Source organism: Trachypithecus francoisi, unplaced genomic scaffold (assembly GCF_009764315.1).
Source record: "Trachypithecus francoisi isolate TF-2019V2 unplaced genomic scaffold, Tfra_2.0 Lachesis_group3, whole genome shotgun sequence".
In the NCBI taxonomy this organism is placed as follows: domain Eukaryota; kingdom Metazoa; phylum Chordata; class Mammalia; order Primates; family Cercopithecidae; genus Trachypithecus; species Trachypithecus francoisi.
This window is the reverse complement of record NW_022681468.1, coordinates 4,335,356-4,358,493: the sequence shown is the minus strand read 5'-3', so window position 1 is coordinate 4,358,493 and position 23,138 is coordinate 4,335,356. Positions and strand designations below refer to the sequence as shown.

General features: G+C 46.0%; 2 protein-coding genes and 1 non-coding gene across 15 annotated transcripts in view; 1 reads left to right on the top strand and 2 right to left on the bottom strand.

Annotated features, from left to right (window-relative positions):
* Positions 1–1,022: 1,022 nt before the first annotated feature.
* On the bottom strand, positions 1,023–16,833 carry CINP (cyclin dependent kinase 2 interacting protein). Of its 5 annotated transcripts, XM_033191225.1 has the most exons (6): positions 16,766–16,783; positions 15,824–15,915; positions 13,657–13,825; positions 9,736–9,865; positions 2,996–3,125; positions 1,023–1,503 (listed from the first exon to the last, which is right to left on the bottom strand). In XM_033191225.1, the coding sequence occupies exons 2-6, from the start codon at positions 15,840–15,842 to the stop codon at positions 1,301–1,303; spliced, it is 651 nt and encodes a 216-aa protein (XP_033047116.1). In that variant the 5' UTR covers positions 15,843–15,915; positions 16,766–16,783; the 3' UTR covers positions 1,023–1,300. The 5 variants fall into 5 exon arrangements, with proteins under 5 accessions (XP_033047116.1, XP_033047117.1, XP_033047115.1 ...); XM_033191226.1 differs by lacking the exon at positions 15,824–15,915 and having other exon boundaries at positions 16,766–16,833; XM_033191224.1 differs by lacking the exon at positions 16,766–16,783 and having other exon boundaries at positions 15,824–16,753.
* LOC117071937 lies at positions 13,091–13,194 on the bottom strand. The gene has a single exon (XR_004432658.1). It is a non-coding gene; the product is annotated as a small nucleolar RNA U13 (small nucleolar RNA).
* A 5-nt stretch (positions 16,834–16,838) lies between the features above and the next one.
* The window catches only part of TECPR2 (tectonin beta-propeller repeat containing 2), a 140,330-nt gene continuing 134,030 nt past the window's right edge, over positions 16,839–23,138 (top strand). For 8 of the 9 annotated variants that reach the window (XR_004432249.1, XM_033191215.1, XM_033191209.1 and 5 more), the window contains exon 1: positions 16,839–17,039. The gene's annotated coding sequence lies outside the window, so the exon portion shown is untranslated. The remainder of the gene's footprint in view (positions 17,040–23,138) is intronic. The other variant, XM_033191210.1, reaches the window with a different exon arrangement.

Sequence of the window (23,138 nt, the reverse complement as noted above, 5' to 3'; positions counted from 1 at the left end):
GCCACCGAAAAGAAGAGTTCGAAGTAGGCTTTTGCAGGCCGGGCGCAGTGGCTCATACCTGTAATCTCAGCACTTTGGGAAGGCAAGGCGGGTGGATCACGAGGTAGGAGATGGAGACCATCTTGGCCAACGTGGTGAAACCTTGTCTCTACTAAAAATACAAAAATTAGCTCTGTGTGGCGGGGCGTGCCTAGAGTCCCAACTACTCAGGAGGCTGAGGCATGAGAATCATTTGAACCCAGGAGGCAGAGGTTGCAGTGAGCTGAGATCGTGCCACTCACTCCAGCCTGGTGACAGAGTGAGACTCCACTTCAAAAAACAAACAAACAAACAAAAAAGTAGGCTTTTGCATACCTTCACATTCCACATCCTAGCTTTTGGCCAGTCTCTTCAGTCTGTTTCAAAACTGTCACCTTTCCCTCATTCTAACCTCGTATGTTAACTCTGGAAATGGTTGCAAACATTGTGAAACCCAAGGATTTGTGTCAGAAGAATGCCAGGGAAGACAGTTTACATCGCTTGTCACGTCCCCAGTATGCAAACAGCGGCAACTTTTTCGTAGGTTATTTTCATTGTCATGTCGTCAAACTTCACTTTAACTCTATGGGATCTTATTATTTAAGATGAAGTCTCACTCTGTCACCCAGGTTGGAGTGCAGTGGCTCACAGCAGCCTCTGCCTCCCGATTCAAGCGATTCTCCTGCTTCAGCCTCTCGAGTAGCTGGGATTGCAGGCACGTACCCCCATGCTGGTTGATTTTTGTACTTTTAGTAGAGACAGGGTTTCAGTATGTTGGCCAGGCTGGACTCGAACTCCTAACCTCAAGTGATCTGCCCACTTCGGCCTCCCAAAGTGCTGGGATTACAGGCGTGAGCCACTGCACCTGGCCCAAAAACTAATATATTCTCATAAAAACTTCAACAATCAGATAGGCATAAAGTGAAAATATTAAACCAAGGATTTTCTACACAAACGTAATGTATAAAGCACGCCTTATTTATAGAAACCAGATCACTCACTCATTCTCAGAAACTCATTGATTTTACTCAGAAGCACCCACGAGTGACGGGTTCCCAGGAGGGGCAGAGGAGGCTGAGTGGCACCACATGGGGCTGGCCGCGGGCTGTGGACATGGGCATGCCTGGAGAGGCCACGGGGCTGGTGACAAGCTCTGGCCAGAAGACCCCAAGAAGGTCTGATCCTGAGGTCTGATCCAGGCCTGCGGCACTGGGTCCTAGGCAGGAGACTGTCTGCCTGCTGAGAAGTGGAAGGAGCCAGTGTCTGCAGCCGTCTCAGGACGTCACAGAGGTCGGTGGCCCGTCTCCAGCAGCATGCTCTCCAGATGCAGCCTGCTGTCGCTCTCCACGTAGGGCTGGTGCAGCCACATGGACAAGTAGCTCAGGGTGAGGTCAGGATCCTCGGTGTGTGCAAGCTCCTTGGCCACCGTGCGCCTCAGGAGCAGCTCCTTCCTGTACATCTCCAAGAGCCTGTGCGAAACCTCATCTGAAAGAAACGTGAGTGTCCCTTAATGGCAGTGATTCAAGAACGTAGTCTTGACTTGGGAAGAGCCACATTTTTAACAGCTCTTGATTAAAAACCAGAATTAGCAACAGCACTGAGAGGAAGAAGGGCCCGATGGAGTTTACCACTCTAGCTGATACAGATTAGTACAATTCGGTAACATGGTCAGCAGAGTGAAATAAAAGCATATATAGGCCGGGCGCGGTGGCCCACGCCTGTAATCCCAGCACTGTGGGAGGCCCAAGTGGGCAGGTCACATGAGGTCAGGAGTTTGAGACCAGCCTGGCCAACATGGCAAAACCCTGTCTCTACTAAAAAATACAAAAACTAGGCCAGGCGCGGTGGCTCACGCCTGTAATCCCAGCACTTTGGGAGGCCGAGGTGGGTGGATCACAAGGTGAGGAGATCAAGACCATCCTGGCTAACACAGTGAAACCCCATCTCTACTAAAAACATGAAAAATTAGCCGGACATGGTGGCCTGTAGTCCCAGCTGCTCAGAAGGCTGAGGCAGGAGAATGGCGTGAACCCAGGAGGCAGAGCTTGTGGTGAGCTGAGATTGTGCCACTGCACTCCAGCCTGGGCGACAGAGCAAGGCTCTGTCTCCAAAAAAAAAAAAAAAAAACAACAAAAAAAAAAACTAGCCAGGTGTGGTGGCGCGCACCTGCGCCTGTAATCTCAGCTACTTGGGAGACTGAGGCACGAGAATTGCTTCAGCCTAGGAGGCGGAGGCTGTAGTGAGCCAAGACTGCACCACTACACTCCAGCATGCGTGACAGAGCGAGACTCTGTCTCAAAAAAAAAAAGTATATATAACCTTTTCTACCTGACCCTTAGGTGACCTACAGTGATTATAAGCAGGAGATTCCCCTCAAACTGACAATATATCACTAAACACATTCCACCAGGTGATTTTCCCCCTTCCTGCCTTATTTTAAAAGTCTCAGATCAACATAAAACAGCTTAGCCCTTGTCTTGAACTAATAAAGCTAAAAGTAACCCGTCAAGAAGTACCTCCTAGAGTTTATTGAAGTCATGGCTTTTGTTTTTTCCCAGTCATCTTCCATGAGGTTGGCTGCAGTGACCTCAATTTGTTTTTTAATTAAAACAAAAAGGAAAAGAAAAACCTCAACAAACCAAAAAAACCCCTTTTCTCCCCTTCCCCCCACCCAAAATGAGAGATTTCTGCTTCCACAGAGGAGGTGGAATTCACTCTGCCCCACTGGTTTTAGAGGCCTAATAACAGCAGCTTGCTTCACGGGTCTCTAATTATGTTTAATATACTCTGCTGATAACCAGGTAATTAAAGCCAAGAAGAAATGTTTAAGATGCCTCTGTCTCTTTTCCTCCCGATAGATACTTTTGCATTGAATTTCAAAGCCTTGTCAGCTTCTTAAAGTACCAGATGTAAACGATACTAAATGCCCTTAATAACCCTTACCCTCCTGAAAGTTAACTGAGAAGGAACTACTTACAGAAATGGGTTGTAGGCCAAGTGTGGAACAGAGGGGGTCGTTTACTCTCCTCCCCATAATGGTAATTTTCTAGTTCACAAATTCCCTTGGTAGTTGAAGACAGCTTTTCCATTTTCACCTGTATTTTGGTCTGAAACATATTCATTTGGAATATGATAATATTTGAAATCTCCAGTCTCAGATTCAATAACTATAAGATTTCAAAGCTAAGAAGTGTAAGTCTATTGCGATAAAAATTCCAATAACTAAACACTGTTAACTCTACATACAGCAAATTCCCAGGGAGACGACGGTGGACAGTTGCTATGATTCCATTAATTTGAATTACTTTTGTAATAAACCCCAGATTTCTAGTCCTAGAGCAAGAAAGGTTTCTGAGTGCCATTTCACTAGGATTTCCAAAGAGCACTCATGTTTTAGACCCAAAGTCCTGGAGGAATCCCAAGGCAGGCTCTTGCTGCCTGTTTTTTTTGAGACAGGGTCTCATTCTGTTACCCAAGTTGTAAAACTATAATGCAGGGGCATGACCATGCCTCATGCAGCCTCGACTGCCTCCCAAGTTACTGGGATCACAGGTGTGCACCACCATACCCAGTTAATTTTTTTTAATTTGTAGAGACGGGGCCTTGTTATGTTGCCCAGGCTGGTCTCTAACTCCTGGGCTCAAGCGATCCTCCCGCCTCAGCCTCCCAAAGTGCTGGGATTATATAGGCATGCGCCACCACGCCTGGCTGGCTCTTGCTGTCTTTTTTTTTTTTTTTGAGACAGAGTTTCGCTCTGCCGCCCAGGCTGGAGTGCAGTGGCTGGATCTCAGCTCACTGCAAACTCCGCCTCCCGGGTTCACGCCATTCTCCTGCCTCAGCCTTCCCAATAGCTGGGACTACAGGCGCCCGCCACGTCGCCCGGCTAGTTCTTTGTATTTTTAGTAGAGACAGGGTTTCACCATGTTAGCCAGGATGGTCTTGATCTCCTGACCTCGTGATCCGCCCGTCTCGGCCTCCCAAAGTGCTGGGATTACAGGCTTGAGCCACCGCGCCTGGCCTCTTGCTGCTTTTAAGAAGTGAGAGAGAAAGGCATCAAATGAGCTCATTTCTGACTCTCTGTCTTTTTTTTTTTTTTTTTTGAGACGGAGTCTCGCTCTGTCACCAAGCTGGAGTGCAGCGCCAGGCTGGAGTGCAGTGCCAAGCTGGAGTGCAGTGCCAGGCTGGAGTGCAGCGCCAGGCTGGAGTGCAGTGCCAGGCTGGAGTGCAGTGGCGGGATCTTGGCTCACTACAACCTCTGACTCCCGGGTTCAAGCAATTCTCCTGCCTCAGCCTCCCAAGTAGCTGAGATTACAGGCGTGTGCCACCACGCCCGGCTAATTTGTGTATTTTTAGTAGAGATGGGGTTTCACCATGTTGGCCAGGCTGGACTCAATCTCCCGAACTCGTGATCCGCCGGCCTCGGCCTCCCAAAGCGCTGGGATTATAGGCATGAGACACCGCACCAGGCTTGACTCTCTCTTATTAACTGCCTTTATTTACGGAAACCTCCTTGACTTCCTTGTTTATAAAATGGCAACACAGAAAGGGAGCCCTAAACACTTCATGCAGGAAGTAAGGTTAACGTGGCGAGCTGCCATTGATGGTCCCTCCGTGGGGGCCAGGCTCTGTCCTAAGCCCTGTAACTGCATGATGTGCACGGCCACTTGTGGGAGATACTAAACCATCCCCGCTGCACACACCAGGCAGCACAGAATAGGGGCAATGGCGGGCTTACTTTCACAGCGTGGTGAAGAGGATTAAGTGAGTTCGTATTTGTGAAGCACCCTACTTGGAGATACATAAGGGTTTGATAAAGAAAATTAATGGGTGAAGTAACTAGGATTTCAGATTTAAGTAGCATAGGTCTATGAAGACCAAATTTTGAACTCCTAAGTATAGCTGACTTTACATACATGGGGGGAAATAAGAAAAGATATATAAATTGTCAAAAATATCAATTCCTTTACTTGGTCCTTCAACCACCCTCCAATTACATTGGAAGTGGCAAGCACTACATTCAGCTAATGTTAATTTTTAAAGGACTTTACTTGTTTCCCAAATCTTTTAAGGTTTGATATTTTATTTGGCCCAACCCCAAGAGGCACGACTCATCATTTCCCTCTCACAGCTGGGAAACTGCTCAAGGTTGAGCTGAGAGGGATGAGGCCAGAACTCGATACCATGCCTTCTGACACCAAGTTTTAACACCCAGTTCTCTGCTCTTTCCTCTGAGTCCTGCGGCAGCAGGCAGAATCCCTGGTGCCACCTGATTCTCAGAAAAGCTGATAACAGGAGAATAAGGGAAATTCTGGAGCCTTGACCCCAGGCGAGAAGTCATGCTCAATTCTGTCGCTCAGCCATAAATAAGGAATTCAGGTCACATAGGCACGTGCATCCCTGAATGAACAGTGCATAAACAACAGCCCCTTACATTTCAACACTGGTGGCTTCTTCCCACAGCAAACACAGACCACAGTGAAATGTTAGCCCAGCTTAGGGAAAACAGTGCATGCAACCCCCAGAAGGTCAAACTTATGAAAGACACAGACCAGGTCTGGAAACCATGCTCTTTAACCGATAAAGGAAAATAGGAATAATGATAATAATAATACCCTTATAAAATCAACTTTTGGTTTTGAACATAGAATGAAAACTTATTCCCAAACCACTTTTCTTTTCTTTTTTTTTTTTTTTTTTGAGACAAGTTTCGCTCTGTCGCCCAGGCTGGAGTGCAGTGGTGCGATCTCAGCTCACTGCAAGCTCTGCCTCCTGGGTTCAAGCAATTCTCTGCCTCAGCCTGCTGAGTAGCTGGGATCACAGGCACCCACCACCACACCTGGCTAATTTTCGTATTTTTAGTAGAAACAGGGTTTAACCATCTTGGCCAGGCTGGTCTTGAACTCCTGACCTTGTGATCCACCCGCCTTGGCCTCCCAAAGTGCTGGGATTACAGGTGTGAGCCACCGCGCCCGGACTTTTCTTTTTTTTTTTGAGATGGAGTCTCGCTCTGTCACCCAGACTGGAGTGCAGTAGTGTGATTTCGGCTAACTGCAACCTCCGAAAGTGATTCTCCTGCTTCAGCCTCCCAAGTAGCTGGGACTGCAGTGCCTGCCACCACCCCCGGCTAATTTTTTGTATTTTTAGTAGAGATGGAGTTTCACCATATTGGCCATGCTGGTCTTAAACTCCTGACCTCAGGTGATCCACCTGCCTCGGGCCTCCCAGAGTGCTGGGATTACAGGCATGCGTCACCACTCCTGGCCAAAACAAACTTTTTTAAAAAATAAATAAAAATACAACAGTTAGCTGGGTGTGGTGGCAGACACTTGTAATCCTAGCTACTTGGGAAGCTGAGACAGGAGAACCACTTGAACCTGGGAGGCAGAGGTTGCAGTGGGACCCGGGAGGCAGAGATTGCAGTGGGCCGAGATCACCCCATCTCAAAAAAAAAAAAAAAAAAAAAAAAATTAACAAATGGGAGGGAGGGAAGCAATCTCCCATGCAGAATAATTCTGAATAATTTATGTAGATACTGCACCCTGCAGGAGGTGGTGAATACATCCCTACCCCCTAGGTATGGGCTACACATTGTGACTTCCTGCCAAAGAGCACAGCATGGGAGGAGGAGAAAGAGCAGCTTCACAGCAGAGGAACCTGCTGTGCCTGGTCATCAAGGTCAACTTCGACAGTGCAAAGTCCTGGCTGTGCAGAGTGGCTCACGTCTGGAATCTCAGCACTTTGGGAGGCTGAGGGGGGAGGACTGCTTAAGCCCAGGAGTTTGAGACCAGCCTGGGCAATAGGTGAGACCCAGAGAAAAGTCCTGATGACAGTATGTCCAGTATGTGCCCTTGATATGATGTGATAGAAATGGCACTTTACTTCTGTGGTCCTCCTCTGAAAAAAACCCATAACCTCAGTCTCATTAGGAGAAAAACATCAGAGAAATCTCACTTGAGGGACGTTCTACAAAATACCTGATGAGTATTCCTCAAAATTGTCAAAGTCATCAAAAACAGGGAAGTCTGAGAAACTGTCACAGCCAAAAGGAGCCTAAGGAAACACGGGACTCAATGTCATACGGGATCCTGAAGCCGAAAGAAGACATGACAGAAAAGCTAAGGCTGGGCGCCAAGGGATCCCAACAGTTTGGGAGGCCAAGGTGGGAGGATTACGTCCTGTCTGGAGTTCAAGACCAGCCTGGTGAACATGATTACCCTGTCTCGACAAACAAATTTTAAAAATTAGCCGGGCATGATGATTCATGCTTGTAGTCCCAGCTGCTCAGGAGGCTGAGGCAAGAAGATCACTTCAGCCCAGGAAGTAAAGGCTGCAGTGAGCTGTGATCACACTACTGCATTCCAGAGCAAGACCTTATCTCCAAACAAACAAAAAGGTGAAAATATAAAGATCTTAAACGTTTACGGGTAAGCTTCAGTTATCCAAGTTCAAATATGTGTTAAACCTAATTTCCTGTGCCTAGCAAAGAAGTAAGGTAGTATTTTTTTTTTTTTTTTTTTGAGACGGAGTCTCGCTCTGTCACCCAGGCTGGAGTGCTGTGGCGGATCTCAGCTCACTGCAAGCTCCGCCTCCCGGGTTTACGCCATTCTCCTGCCTCAGCCTCCCGAGTAGCTGGGACTACAGGCGCCGCCACCTCGCCCGGCTAGTTTTTTGTAGTTTTTTTTAGTAGAGACGGGGTTTCACCGTGTTAGCCAGGATGGTCTCGATCTCCTGACCTCGTGATCCGCCCGTCTCGGCCTCCCAAAGTGCTGGGATTACAGGCTTGAGCCACCGCGCCCGGCAGAAGTAAGGTAGTATTATCTTCACATCTGGTGGCCAATATGGTAGGTTTTGAAATTTAGTTATTAGTTCATTAAACAAACACTTTAGTCTCTTACGTGCTGTATCAGGCATGGGCAAATTATCCCTGGAACACACGTCAATTCTGGCCCATAGCCTATTTCTGTATGGCCCACAAGCTAAGATGGTTTTTTCATTTTTAAATGGTTGAAAATAACCAAAAAGACAATAGTGATTGTGACTCATAAAAATTATACAAAATTCTAATTTCAGTGTCCAAAGATAAAGTTTTCCTGGACAAACATGGTGGCCCACGCCTATAATCCCAGCATTCTGGGAGGCCGAGGTGGGCAGATGACTTGAGGTCAGGAGTTCAAGACCAGCCTAGCCAACATGGCAAAGCCCTGTCTCTATTAAAAATACAAAAATTAGCCAAGCATGGTGACACACATCTGTAATCCCAGTTACTCAGAACACTGAAGTGGAAGAATAGCTTGAACCTGGGAGATGGAGGTTGCAGTGAGCCAAGATCATGTCACTGCACTCCAGCCTAGGCGACAGAGCAAGACCCTGTCTCGAAAAAAAAAAAAAAAACTTTTCCTGTACGGGTGCAGTGGCTCAAGCCTGTAATCCCAACACTTTGGGAGGCTGAGGTGGGTGGATCACTTGAGGCCAGGACTTCGAGACCAGCCTGGCCAACATGGTGAAACCCCATCTCTACTAAAAATACAACAATTAGCTGGGCATGGTGGTGCGCAGCTGCGATCCCAGCTAGGCAGAAGGTTGAGGCACAAGAATCACTTGAACCCGGGAGGCGGAGGTTGCAGTGAGCCAAGATCTCGCCACTGCACTCCAGCCTCAGTGGCAGAGTAAGACTCTGTCTCAAAAACAAACAAAGAAACAAACAAAAAAAACCCACACAAACAGAAACAAAAAAGACCAGGTGTGGTGGCTCATGCCTATAATCCCAGCAGTTTGGGAGGCGGAGGCAGGCGGATCACTTGAGGTCAGGAGTTCGAGACCAGCCTGGTCAACATGGTGAAATGCTGTCTCTACTAAAAATACAAAAATGAGCTGATGTGGTGGTGCGAGGCTGTCATCCCAGCTATTTGGGAGGCTAAGGCAGGAGAATCACTTGAACCTGGGAGGTGGAGTTTGCAGTGAGCTGAGATCATGCTACTGTACTCTGCCCTGGGTGACAAAGTGAGACTCCATCTCAAAAAAAAAAAAAAAAAAAAAAAAAATCAAAAAACAAAGATAGTTTCATGGAACGCAGCCACATCCATTTACACATATGTTGTATATGGCTGTTTAGTCCTATGTGGCAGAGATGAGTAGCTGAGACAGAGACTAGCTGGCCCTAGAAGCCTAAAATATTTACTCTGTGGTTGGGTGCGGTGGCTCATGCCTGTAATCCCAGCCCTCTGGGAGGCCAGCAGGTGGATCACCTGAGATCAGGAGTTTGAGACCAGCCTGACCAATATGGTGAAACCCTGTCTCAACTAAAAATACAAAAAATAGCCAGGCATGGTGGCGCACAACTGTAGTCCCAGCTACTCTGGAGGCTGAGACAGGAGAATCGCTTGAGCCCAGGAGGCAGAGGTTGCGGTGAGCCAAGATCGCGCCACTGCACTCCAGCCTGGGCGACAAAGCAAGACTCCATCTCACGAAAAAAGAAAAATTTTTTTACTATGTGATGAGACCGGAAAGTGGGTGAAATTTCCCTGGATGATGCACGGGAGGAGTGAATGTCTAAGACAGCATCCTGGGGAACATTAAGATTTACGTGGCAGGCAGAGGAAGAGAACATCAGAGGAGACTGAGAAGGAGGAAGGGATGGCCAATGGTCAAGTGAGCCCCAAATACATCCATCGGATTCAGCAACAGTGACCACAAGTGGCCTGCGTCTTTATGTCTTACCAACCCATCCAAGGTGGCCTGCAGTTCCTCACAGAGCTTCTCCAGTTCCTCGTTATATTCCAGACACACCTTTTCTTCATTTTCCTTCAAGGCTGGGCTGCTGCTGTCTAATTCTATCTTGTCTTTATTCCTAAACAAAATAGAAAATAATGTGCACAAAATATATTCTTTATAAACTCTTTAAGCTTGCCTTATTTCCTTATAATAAATTCTGCAAACCTCTATATCCACATAGTTACGTGGGACATTTTGCATAAGCATTGTTCTTTCATGTCATTATGACATAAATTCAGTTATTATTTATATGTGCAATGAATATGTCCATTGGTCACTCAATTTTGCACCAAAATAAGTCAGTTAAATTCAGCCATGACAGCTGGTTTTAGTGGCTCATGCCTGTAATCTCAACACTTTGCGGGGTGGATGGGGGAGGACTGCTTGAGTCCAGGAGTTTGAATCCAGCCTGAGCAACATAGTGAGACCTCATCTCCACAAAAATTAAAAGTAAAAATTAGCTGGGCATGGTGGGGCACGCATGTGGTCCTAGCCACTTAGGAGGCTGAGGTGGGAGGATCACTTAAGCCCAGGAAGTCAAGGCTGCAGTGAGCTGTTATCGCACCACTGCACTCAGCCTGTGCAAAAGAGCAAGACTGTCTCAAAAAAAAAAAAAAAAACAAAAATAAAACAACATTCAGCTGTGTGGCATCCTTGGCACAGGGCATGGTGCTGGATGTACAAAGATGAACAAGACGTGGATCACTTCCTCAAAGAGTTCACAATCCAGGAATACAGGCATGCCTCATTTTATTATGCTTCACCTTACTGAGTTTCACAGATAATGCATTTTTTACAAATTGAAGGTCTGTGGCAACCCTGTGTATGTATGTACAGCAAATCAACCAGCGCCATTTTTCCAATAGTATGTGCTTACTTCATGTCTCTGTATCATATTTTGGTAATTCTTACAATATTTCAAACTTTTTCATTATTATATCTATGATCTGTGATTGATAATCTTTGATATTACTAGTTTAATTGTTTTGAGGTGCCATTACCATGTTCATATGTAACAGCGAGCTTAATGAATGAATATTGTGTGTTCTGACTGCTCCACTGACTGGCTGCTCCCATTTCTCCCCATCTCCTTGGGCCTCCCTATTTCCTGAAATAGGAGGATATTGAAATCAAGCCAATTAATAGCCCTACATTGGCCACTAAATGTACAAGTGAAAGGAAGAGTTGCATATCTCTCATTTTAAATCAAAAGCTATACTTTGGCCAAATTAAGAAACAAAAAAATTAAAAGCTGGAAATGATTAAGCTTAGTGAGGAAGGCATGTCAAAAGCTGAGATAAGGGGCCAGGTACGGGGCTCACGCCTGTAATCCTAGCACTTTGGGAGGCCGAGGCGGCTGGATTGCCCGAGCTCAGGAATTCAAGACCAGCCTAGGCAACATGGTGAAAGCCCATTTCTACTAAAATACAAAAGAAATTAGCTGGGCGTGGCAGCATGCACCTGCTACTTGAGAGGCAGAGGCAGGAGAATTGCTTGAACCCAGGAGCGGAGGTTGCAGTGAGCCAAGATTGCACCATTGCACTCCAGCCTGAGCGACAAAGCGAGACTCCATCCGTACAAAAAAAAAAAAAAAAGCTAAGATAAGCCAAAAGCTAGGTCTCTTGTGTCAAACAGTTGGCGAAGTTGTGAAGGCAAAAGAAAAGTTATTGAAGAAAATTAAAGGTGCTACTCCAGTGAACATGTGAATGATGAGTGAAACAGCCTTAGCGCGGATATGGAGAAAGTTTGAGGGGTCTGCACAGAAGAGCAAAACAGACACAGCATTCCCTTAAGTCAAAGCCTAATCCAGAGCAGGACCCTCACTCTCTTTAATTCTGTGAAGGCTGAGAGACATGAGGAAGTTACAGAAGAAAAATTTGAGACTAGCAGGATTTGGTTCATGAGGTTTAAGGACAAAAGCCATCTCCATAACATAAAAGTGCAAGGTGAAGCTGCAAGCGCTAATGTAGAAGCTGGAGCAAGTTATCCAGAGGATCTACTTAAGATCAATGATGAAGGTAGCTACACGATAGGACAGATTGTCAATGTAGATGAAACAGCCTTCTATTAGAAGAACATGTCATCTAAGACATTCACAACTATAGAGAAGTCAATGACAGGCTTCAAAGCTTCAAGAGACAGGTTGACCCTCTTGTTAGGGGATATTGCAGTTAGTGACTTTAAGTTGAATCCAATGCTCATCTACCATTCTCAAACGCCTTGGGCCCTTAAGAATGATGTTCGGCCGGGCGCGGTGGCTCAAGCCTGTAATCCCAGCACTTTGGGAGGCCGAGACAGGCAGATCACGAGGTCAGGAGATCGAGACCATCCTGGCTAACACGGTGAAACCCCGTCTCTACTAAAAAAAATAAATACAAAAAACTAGCTGGGCGAGGTGGCGGGCGCCTGTAGTCCCAGCTACTCGGGAGGCTGAGGCAGGAAAATGGCCTAAACCCGGGAGGCGGAGCTTGCAGTGAGCTGAGATCCGGCCACTGCGCTCCAGCCTGGGCGACAGAGCGAGACTCCGTCTCAAAAAAAAAAAAGAATGATGTTCAATCTACTCTGCCAGTGGAAAAAGCAAGAGAACCAGAACTAGAAGTGGGGTCTGAAGAGGGGACTGAATTGCTGCAATCTCATGAGAAAACTTGAACAGATGAGTTGTTTCTTATGGATGAGCAAAGAAGGTGGTTTCTTGAGATGGAATCTATTCCTGGGGAAGATGCTGTGCACATTGTTGAAATGACAACAAAAGATTGAGAACATTACATAACTTAGTTGATAAACCAGTGGCAGAGTTTGAGAGGTCTAATGTGGGTAAACACTATTAAACAGCAATGAGAAAGAACAGAACCAGAATAGTGGCTCTACATTACATGGATGGTTTCCATGTTGAAAGACAGTGAGACATGACTGGGTGCAGTGGCTTACACCTATAATCCCAGCACTTAGGGAGGCTGAGGTGGGCGGATCACCTGAGGTCAGGAGCTCGAGACCATCCTGGCCAACATGGTGAAACTCGGTCTCTACAAAAAATACAAAAATTAGCCGAGCGTGGTGGCACATGCCTGGAATTCCAGTTCCTCAGGAGGCTGATGCAGGAGAATTACTTGAACCTGGGAGGCAGAGGTTGCAGTGAGCTGAGATCGTACCATTGCACTCCAGCCTGGGGGACAGAGTGAGACTCGTCTCCAAAAACAAAAACTAGAAAAAGAAAGGGAGACATAAAGGAAACACTAACATATGCTTTTTGTTTATGTAAAATCCAAAAATGGACGAAAAGAATCCATGGTAGTTTTTTCTGTATCAGCTACGTAATGTGTCAACATCACAGCAAAGTTTGAGGAAGGCACAGGTCATACATGAGCATGAAAATCCAATCATCACGCCTATGAACTACAAAAGAATCAAAGAATCTACAGTTTTAAAAATCAGAGGCCGGGCGCGGTGGCTCAAGCCTGTAATCCCAGCACTTCGGGAGGCTGAGGAAGGTGGATCATGTGAGGTCAGGAGTTCGAGACCAGCCTGACTAACATGGTGAAACCCCGACTCTACTAAAAATACAGTAATTAGCCGGGTGTGGTGACAGGCGCCTGTAATCCCAGCTAGTCTGGAGGCTGAGGCAGGAGAATCGCTTGAACCCAGGCAGTGGACGTTGCAGTGAGCCAAGATTGTGCCATCGCACTCCAGCCTGGGCAACAGAGTGAGACTTTGTCTCAAAAAAAAAAAAGGAATATAATTTTGTATCATGTGTCATCTTACCACTTGCTTTTTTTGCTTAATATTTTATTTTCAAATTTATTCATGTTGATATTTCCCCAGTTATGAAGGGTGAAAAACTTACAGCATGAAAAACCGGTATGTACTTACAATAAACTGATTTTCAAGTTGGCAATATTATTTGCAGTGGTAAAGCCTGCATCACTGAGGGTTTCCCACTTCAGGATTAAATTATGCCAATCAGCCGCATTGTCCTTAATTTTTCTTGCACTGACAGATAAGACAGGTTTTCTGGGCGTTACAATTCCAACAGTCTTTGCTGATAGGGTATAAAAGAAACAAAATTATTATCATGGAATATACAATCATAGTTGGAGGGCAAATGTCCTCATAATTTTCAACAGTAAAACTATCTCAAATGCTGTATCAACTGGACAAATAAATGTGGAAACTACAAAGTCTGAATGAATGTGAAAGTTCCTGGAAGAAGACAACATAGAATATTTTTAACATTTTAAGATTCACCAGATAGAGCTGAATCCTTTTCCAGCTTAATGGCTCCACAAAATTTTTACCTTAAGCCCTTTGTTTTCCAAAGATTGGAAATAAGGCAAAGTTGTGACTTTCTGCTAAAACTCTTCAATGGCTCAGGTTACCTTCCCTACAGGATAATCTATCTAGCCCTGAATCCTGAGTACTTCCACTCTCTAGTCTCAGGCACTCTGATACTTTAAATTTGTTCAGAGCGGCATGGCTCATGAGTGCTAATCATTTCAAGACACTGAGACAACAGAGATGCAGAGTTGATGACGATGCTGCCACGGCCCTGCTTGGAAATCAGGAGGAGGTCCAAAGTCCTTCCAGACCTAGCTACCCCTCCGCATCAATACGTACATCAACCCACACATTGGCCCCCCGTCAATCTCCAGTGAAAATGAACTACTGGCAGCTCTTGAAAAGCTGAGGTGCCTGCAGGCCTTTGCACGTGTTCTCTCTGCAGGAAAGCTCCTTCCTTCCTCAGGCTCATGACGCCTATCCTCCAAGATATACCCGGATCCCGGGTACATGCTGTCTGTGGAAAGCAACCCCCAGACCACCAAGAGCCAACTCAGGTTGTTTGTTCTCCCCCAGCCCTCCGGTGCCCTCTCGCCTTCTCTACTTTGAACCCCGCGAAGGCTTCTCACGGCCCACAGGATAAAGTCCCCTTGAGGAATCCAGGACACACAACAGCTAGATGGTTTGACATCTCGAGTCAGAAGACCACACTGCCTGCGTCTGAATCCCACCTCTGCCAGCTGTGAGATCTTGGGCAACTTAATGTACCTTTCAGAGCCTCAACATTTTCATCTGTAAAATGGGAATAAAAATAGTATCTACTTCGTAGGATTGCTGAGATTAGATAATATATGTGAAGCTGTGAGGCCTGGCACATGGCAAAAACCCAGTATCTCACCTGTTAGCTCAAGGCCTCTACTATCCAAGCTCTGCCCATCCCTTCAGCTTCACCCTTTCCCACTTGCCCTCTGTGCCTCAGAGCTGGCTCTGTACAAGTTCTGACTTTGACCTGGAATGTTTTTCCTATCTGTGTGTGTCCCCACTCCCCTGCCTCATACTTAGTATACTCACTTTTAAATATCATATTGATTTATCATTCATTCTTTACTTAAACAACAAATATTTGCTTACTGTCTACAATATGCCAAGCATGGGGGAATGAAGTGATTGAATGAGACGGATCAGGACCATTTTCATGGAACTTACTTTCCAAAGGGGAGGCAGATAATAAACAATTAAATGGCCACGATCCAATGGTTCAGATCATGGTAAGTGTATGTGGAAAATGAAACAGGGTCTTGTGTTAGTGTGACCCCCTGAGAAGGGATCATTCAGGCTGAGATCTGAATGATGAAAAGCCAGAAAAAGGGTAGGTCAGTAGTATGTGCTCTAAGTATGAGAATGAGGTTAGTGAGTTCAAAAAACAGAAAACAAAACAAAATAAAACAAACAAAAAAACCAGCGTGCTGGAATGAAATGGACAGAAAAGGACTAGTGGGTGAGGCGGTGATCAGACAACTAGAACCTAATAGCTTAAGATAAGAAGTTTGGACTTATTCTAAGTATTAGACTGGTGCAAAAGTAACAGGTGTTGCCACAACTTTTAATGGCCAAAACTGCCATTACTTTTGCACCAACCTAATACAACGGGGAGTGAGCAATGAGCTCTGGGTAGGGCAGTGAAATTATCTGATTTAGGTTTTCAGAAAGTCATTTCCACAGAGAAGTATTCCTGGATCCCCCAAGTTGGGTTAGGACTCACCAGTAGATATGTGGAACATCCTGTAATTCTGCTATCACGATATTCATCGGTGGAGTGTATTTGCTTGTTTAATGTCTATATTCCCTGCTAAACTGGACATTCGACTAGGGTAGGAACTATGTCTTGTTCTCTTTCAAACCTTCCACACATAGGAGGCTTTGCATAAAATGAGGTAAATGGAGGAATAGCTCTTACCGCCTGTTTTATAATTGTCTAAGGGTTTTCCCCCCAACAGGAGATTCTGAGGGCAGGATCACATCTGATTTATGGTCAGCCTGACTCATACTGGACACATATTTAGGAACCAAAAACATAACTGACTTCAAGAAACTTAAGGGCCAGTAAAGACAGACCAGTCATCAGCGTCACAGGACAGGGCAGGGTGAGGGCACAGTGGCTAAGTTACTTATCCCCTCTGAGCCTCTACTCCTCATCTGCAAAATGGGATTGACATTACTTCATGAGACCACTGTGAGGTTCAAATGAGATGATCCACTTAAAGTACTTGGAGCAGCACTCAGCAGACTGAGCACTAGGCGAAAGCCAGCTTTCATTACAAGCAGAATGTTCTGACTGAAGGCAGTTCAGACAGGAGTTTCTGGAGAAGCTGAGCATGCAAGGCTTGGCACCCAGTGAACTCTGTTAGTGCTAATTTATAGTGACAATAATTACAATTTGGGTGTCTGATCTGCTGACACTCATTTGCGTATATCGTCCCGTTCATCTGTCACTCCACATGTGAAAAAACCGAGGCTCGGCAAAACTGTCTCCCGAGCAGCCTGCAGAGGCTGCGCAGGGCCTGCGGGCTAGGCTGGGGCAAGGCATCTGACCTCCATTTAACCTCATTTAATCCGGGGAGCTCCTGAGCTTCTGGCCCAACCTGCGGCCGAAGCAGTAACATTCACAGCCACCCTGCCCCGGGAAAGGAACGATCTCACGCACCTTCCATGCGGTCGGCAGATATCCCTAGAAGGAGAGACGAAGCCCCGCCCACCCCCGCCGGAAACGCATTTGCGTCACGTCCGCCCCGCCCGCTGCCACTTGTGGATCTGCCGCTCTAGCCCCCGGCGGAGCCAGCTGCTGCTCTTCGGTGCTGGCCCAGGTGCCGGCCCCGTTGCCCAGGGAACCGGCTCCCGGCAGCCCCCGCGGCCCGGAGTCCATCCCCGCCTCCTCCGGCCCGGTGGGGCCGACGAGTCCGGAGGGGCTGCCGCGGGAGGTGAGTCCGGCAACGCCGCAGGCGGCCCCGACGCCCCCGACGCCTTGTCCCGCGCCCCGTCCTCGGCCTCCCCAGGGCCACTCTTCCCTTGCCTCAGCCCCGCAGGGTCTCCATCCCCGTCCGCCCTGTCTCCCTCGCCCGCGGTCTCGCCCCCGCGGAGTGGCGGACACTAAATGCCACAACACACGGAGCGCCTGGCTCGCCGGCCGCGGAAGCCGGCGGTCTGCAGCGGGGAACAGGGGCCGCCCGCCCCTCCTCAGGCCTGCGCCGCGTGCCCTCGGTCCCACCCTGCACCCCGGCTGCCAGTCTGGCAGCGGGCTGTGCTCCTTCGCCTTAGGATTGACGTCGCGTTGTGCCCCCCACTCGCAGCCCGCGTCTCTTACATCCGCCCACCGGCGCGTGGCCCCAGGCCTTGACACTCACCCAGTTGGTGTTCAGTATTCGATGAATGGATAAGCGAATGACCCCTTTCCCAACCCTATTTGAAGGCCTGGGAGGCAGAATAGGTAGTAAGGGTTAAAGAACGGGGTGTCTTGGGGTCAGACCTGGCAGGTCACAGCGGCACCTTCCTCGCTCTGTGCTGGGGCAAGTGCCCTACCTCACGCCGCTCCGGTTTCATCACCAGTGGAATGGAGATGAGAATAGTTTCTACCTCTGGCTTGGTGAGAGGATTAAATGGGTCAGTGCATGTAAAGTTAAGCATGGTGCCTGCCGCTGTACATTTCAGTAAAGGGGAGCCTCTGCTGTCATTTGTGCTAGCCTGCCTTCTCGCCCTCTAGTCTGTTCTGATATGTCTCTGACTTCTCATGACTTTAATTCCTCCTTCTCTACTTCCATTTCTCTTCCCTGTACTTTTTTCTTCCTCTCTTTCTTATTGGGATTCAGGAATTTTATTCTGTTCTGTGACTTATGTTCCATTTGTTGGCAGAATGTGGAATACCAAACTGGGTGCATTCTTTTCTCATCTACTGGAGTGATCAGTTGCACTTGTTGACTGCCTCCTTGCAGCCAAGGTCTTGTAAACAGAGAGTTCTGGGAAATCCGCAAACCCAAATCGCGGGCATAGGTAGAATCTGGGAATGAAGCCACTGTAGCTCCTTGTGATCACCAGTGATTCCTGGTCTTTTAAGCTGCAGGACTTTGTGTTTTCTCACACCCAGCTATAATGTACCTTGATAAACCTCTGACTTTGTTTTTGTTGTTGTTGTTAACCTGACTTACATCCCATGTTGATTGTTATTTGGCCATCGTATGCCAGCCACTGTGCCAGGCTGGCTCTAGGGATGCTGTGGTGAACCAGACAGACCCGGTCACTGCCTCAGGGAGATCATGGTCTGGCCTTTGAACTTTAAAAGAGAGCACTAAATGCAGGTGTAGGGGACACACAAATTGAATTTTTAGGACTGCCTTGGAAAACCAGTGGTGGGGAAGATGGAATGAGAATAACCCTCTTCTGAAGGAGTGACTAGAAAGTAGCTTTTGTTAGGCATCTGCTATATTATACCCACATGTCTTTTTCAGTGGAAGACTGGCATCTACTGGATTTTTTTTCCAAGTTTTTCTTAAAGAAGTTACACTTAAGTTTGGGGAGAATCTCTTTTCATACTAGCCTCTCTATGAGTTGAACAAAATGGCTACTGGAACTTAGTAGGAAGAAAAGGAAGGAAACAGGCATCAGGCAGAGGCAGTTGATTGAACTTGGGAAGATGAGGAATAGATCAGGAAAGGGTTATAATAAAAAGCTTTGGTGTCAAGCATGAAGAGATTTCTAGATTCAGTAATGCACAGAGAGCTCAGTAAAGTTAGAAGGGAGTAGTTGATGACTTTGTGAATTGCTAAGGTAGAAGGGAGCTGTTACTCAGGATGTATATTCTGTTTAAAATCAATGTATTCTTTGGACCTGGACATAAGAGTTCCACCGAATTTTTGCCACTATTTTATGTTTAGGGCTATCATACTTGGGTGAATCTAGCACAGTGCTTTGAGAGAGAGAGTCATTCAACAAACATGTATTGAGCATTGATCGTACCATACTCTTTATTGGTCTTTTTAAGCACCACAAAGTATATAGACTAGAAGAACATAGACAAAGATGACAAAGAGTCCATTGAAGGGGAAAGAAGACAGATAATGATGGTGCTGTGTGATAACTGCCGTCATGGAGTTCTATGAAAGTAGAGAAAGACCAGCCAAGTATCTGAGGGAATCTATGAAGGCTTCCTGGTGGAGGAGGACTAGTTCTTACAGGGTACATATGAGGGAATAGGGAAGAGGGGAAAGGGACTTCGTTCTGCAGAGACATATAGATTGTGGTGTGTGCAGGGACTGTGATGGAAAGCTGATGGATGGACAAACAAAACGTGGCCTGTCCGTACAATGGAAGCCTGTTCAGCAATGAAAGGGAACGAAGTATTGATTTGTGCTACAACATGGAGGAACCTTGAGAACATTATGCTAAGTTAAAGCAACCAGACACAAAACACCACATAGTATATGATTCCATTTAAATGAAATGTCTAGAATAGGCAAGCTGTAGACAGAGAGGAGCCAGGGCTGGGGGAAGAAGCAAGCAGAGGGGTGGTTGCTAAGGCAGGAAGTGCATAGTGTGTGGATGAAGAGTGGCCTGAGGCGAAGTTAGATATAGACTGTTTTGTCATAATGTCTACTTTCCATGCTTGTGTTAGGCTTTAGCTTGTGACCATTGGGTAGCCGATGGGGATGGGAGCAAGGAAGTGACAAAATTTTGTCTAGAAGATAAATGATTGCCTCAGTCTCATGACATTCCTCCTTAAGAATTTAATACTTAATTAATAGATGTCGTAGCCAGATTTCAAATGTAGATTCTACAATAAGGATACGAATTGTTGCTTCCTAGGGATTTTGGAGAGAATCCTTAAACCATTAATGTAGTCAGAGCACTCTGATAACATGGTTATTGTACTGCTAAGTGGATGACTTAGACTCTATATTAGTCCTAGCTCCAGTTTTGAGAAATTGGCCATCAGGGTGGCAGTTGGGTGTTAGCAGTCATCAGTGAAGGCTAGCTGCACCTTCCAGGGTTATGAGATTGATGGGGCTGGTGGGGAAAGGAAGCATAGTCTCTTGAAGAATGCCATAGAGTAATGTTTTGTATTTTTTTAACTGAAATATTCATGACTAAGGAAGCATTATTCATTATATTTTTATTTATGTATTTTTGAGATGGAATAGCACTCTGTTGCCCAGGCTGGAGTGTAATGGCACGATCTTGGTTCACTGCAGCCTCCACCTCCCAGGTTCAAGTGATTCTCCTGCCTTAGCCTCCCAAGTAGCTGGGATTATAGGTGTGTACCACCACACTCGGCTAATTTTTGTATTTTTTAGTAGAGATGGGTTTCGCCATGTTGGCCAGACTGGTTTTGAACTCCTGGCCTCAAGCGATCCTCCCACCTCGGCCTCCCAAAGTGCTGGGATTACAGGCGTGAGCCACTGTGCCTGGCCCAATTTTAAAGATTGGATTGAGACTATTGTTTTGCAGTAAGACCTGAAGTTAACAAATCTTTACCGAGCATCTCTTCTGTGCCAAAGATATTACTAGATACTAGGAGTTACCTTGGTAAGCAAGAGAGAATTCATGTTGCTTACATTCTCATAGAAGAGATGATTTTTAAATGGTTTAGCAAATAAAGCAGTTAAAGGTTGTAATGAGAATTATAAAGCGTGTGTGATACAGGAAAGAAGGGATAGTGGGTACTCTTAAGTGATCTGGTCAGAGAAGGCCTTTTTGTGGTGGTGATATTTAAGCTAGACCCCATGGTTGAGAAGAAGCCAGATAAATGAAGTGAGAAGATCATTCATTCTGCATAGAGGAAATAATGATGAAACCTGAGCAGGACAGAGTGGGCCAGTGGAGCTAGAACTTGGAGGACAAGTGGAGATGGGTAGAGAGGTGACGGGGAGCTGCAAAGGACTTAGACTACATGGGGCATTTGGTTTTTATTCTTGGAGCACTGGGGAACAAGTGAGGAGTTTTGAGTAGAATGGGTAGTATGGTCTGATTTCTCTTTGAAGGAACTGATGTTTTCCTTTGTTTTTTGGGGGGTAACAGCTTTATTGAGATATAATTTACATGCCACACAGTTCACACATTTGTATACAATTCCATGGTTTTTACTGTATTCACAGCTATGCAACCATCACTACGCCAATTTTAGAACTTTTTCATCACTCTAAAAGGAAACTCCGTACCCTTCCGCAATACACCCTAACCCCTTCTTCTCCCAGCCCTGGGCAACCACTGACCTACTCTCTGTCTATAGCTTGCCTATTCTGGACATTTCTTGTACGTGGAATCATATAATATGTGGTGTTTTGTGTCTGGTTGCTTTCATTTAGCATAATGTTCTCAGGATTCCTCCATGTTGTAGCATGAATCAGTACTTCACGCCTTTTTATTGCTGAACAGGCTTCCATTGTGTAGATAGAACACATTTTGTTTGTTCATCAGCTGATGGACAGTTAGGTTGTTTTGACATTTTGGCTATTATGAGTGGTGATATTATGAACATTTATCTACAAATTCTTTGTAGACGTGTTATCATTTCTATTGAGCATAAACCTAGGAATATAATTTCTGAGTCATATGGTAACTCTGTGTTTAACCTTTTGAAGAACCGCTGACTGGTGGCTGCACCATTTTATTTTTCACCAGCAATGTATACAGTTTTCTCCACATCCTTGCTAACACATGTTCTGTGTTTTTTTAGTAGCCATCCTAGTGGGTGTGAAGTGGTATCTCCTTGTGGTTTTGATTTGCATTTCCCTAACAATTAATGATGCTGAGCGTATTTTCGTGTGCTTATTGGCTTTTTTTTTTTTTTTTTTGAAATAGAGTTTTGCTCTGTCGCCCAGGCTGGAGTGCAATGGCGTGATCTTGGCTCACTACAACCTCCACCTCCTGGGTTCAAGTGATTCTCGTTCCTTCGGCCTCCTGAGTAGCTGGGATTACAGACATGCACCACTATGCCAACCTAATTTTTGTGTTTTTAGTAGAGACAGGGTTTAACCATGTTGGCCATGTTGGTCTCGAACTCCCAACCTCAGGTGATCCACCTGCCTTGGCCTCCCAAAGTGCTAGGATTATAGATGTGAGCCACTGCGTCCAGCCTTACTGGGCATTGTGTGTCTTCTTCGGAGAAATGTTTCTTAGACCTTGCCCATTGTAAAATTGTCTTTTGTTGTTGTTTTGAGATGAAGTCTTGCTGTGTTGATCAGGCTGGTCTCAAATTCCTGGGTTCAAGCGATCTTCCCACCCAGCCTCCCAAGTAGCTGAGACTGTAGCCACATGACACTGCACCCAGCTTTTAAAATTGTCTTTTATTATTGAGTTTTAAGAGCTTTTTATATATTCTGGGTAAAAGCTCTTATCAGCTTTATAACCAGCAGATATTTTCTTCCATTTTGTGGGTTGTCTTTTTTTTTTTTAAATTTTAGTCAGTAAAAAAAAAAAAAAAAAAAAAATTTTAGTCAGTGTTGTGGATTAGATGTATTTTTACTTTCTTGATGGTGCCCTTTGGAAAGCAAGCGCTTTTCATTTCAGTGAAGTCAAACAGCTAATTTTGACGGCTGAATGAGCCTGGCTTCTAGGGGCAGGTGTGGAAGACCATGGCAGCAGTGTAGGCGAGGGATATGATAGCTTCTACTGTGGCATGGCCACAGAGTTGGTGAGGAGGCGCCAGGCTTGAGGGAGGCTTAGAGATAGGGCTGATGGACTGAGTTGAGAGATTGTTGTACAGATGAGGGATACAGAGGAATTGAGGGTGAATACTAGGATTTCAGCTTGAACAACACTTTTGATTCAAAATGTGGTTATGCTGTTACCTGCCGGACAATTGTGACAGTTTCTAGTACACACTGGAGCCTAGCAAGGGCAGCCGTGCGCTCCCTCTCTGGGTTCTGAAGTTGCTTATAGTAGGATTATCACTGAGTGTGCCAAGGAGATGGCCAGGGATTCTGACCTTTTGTAATACCCACTAAGACTTCCTAAGCCACCACAAATAAACATATTATCGGAGGAGAATAGTGCACCTGCTCTGCAAATGCACTTTTGAGGTAAATCCC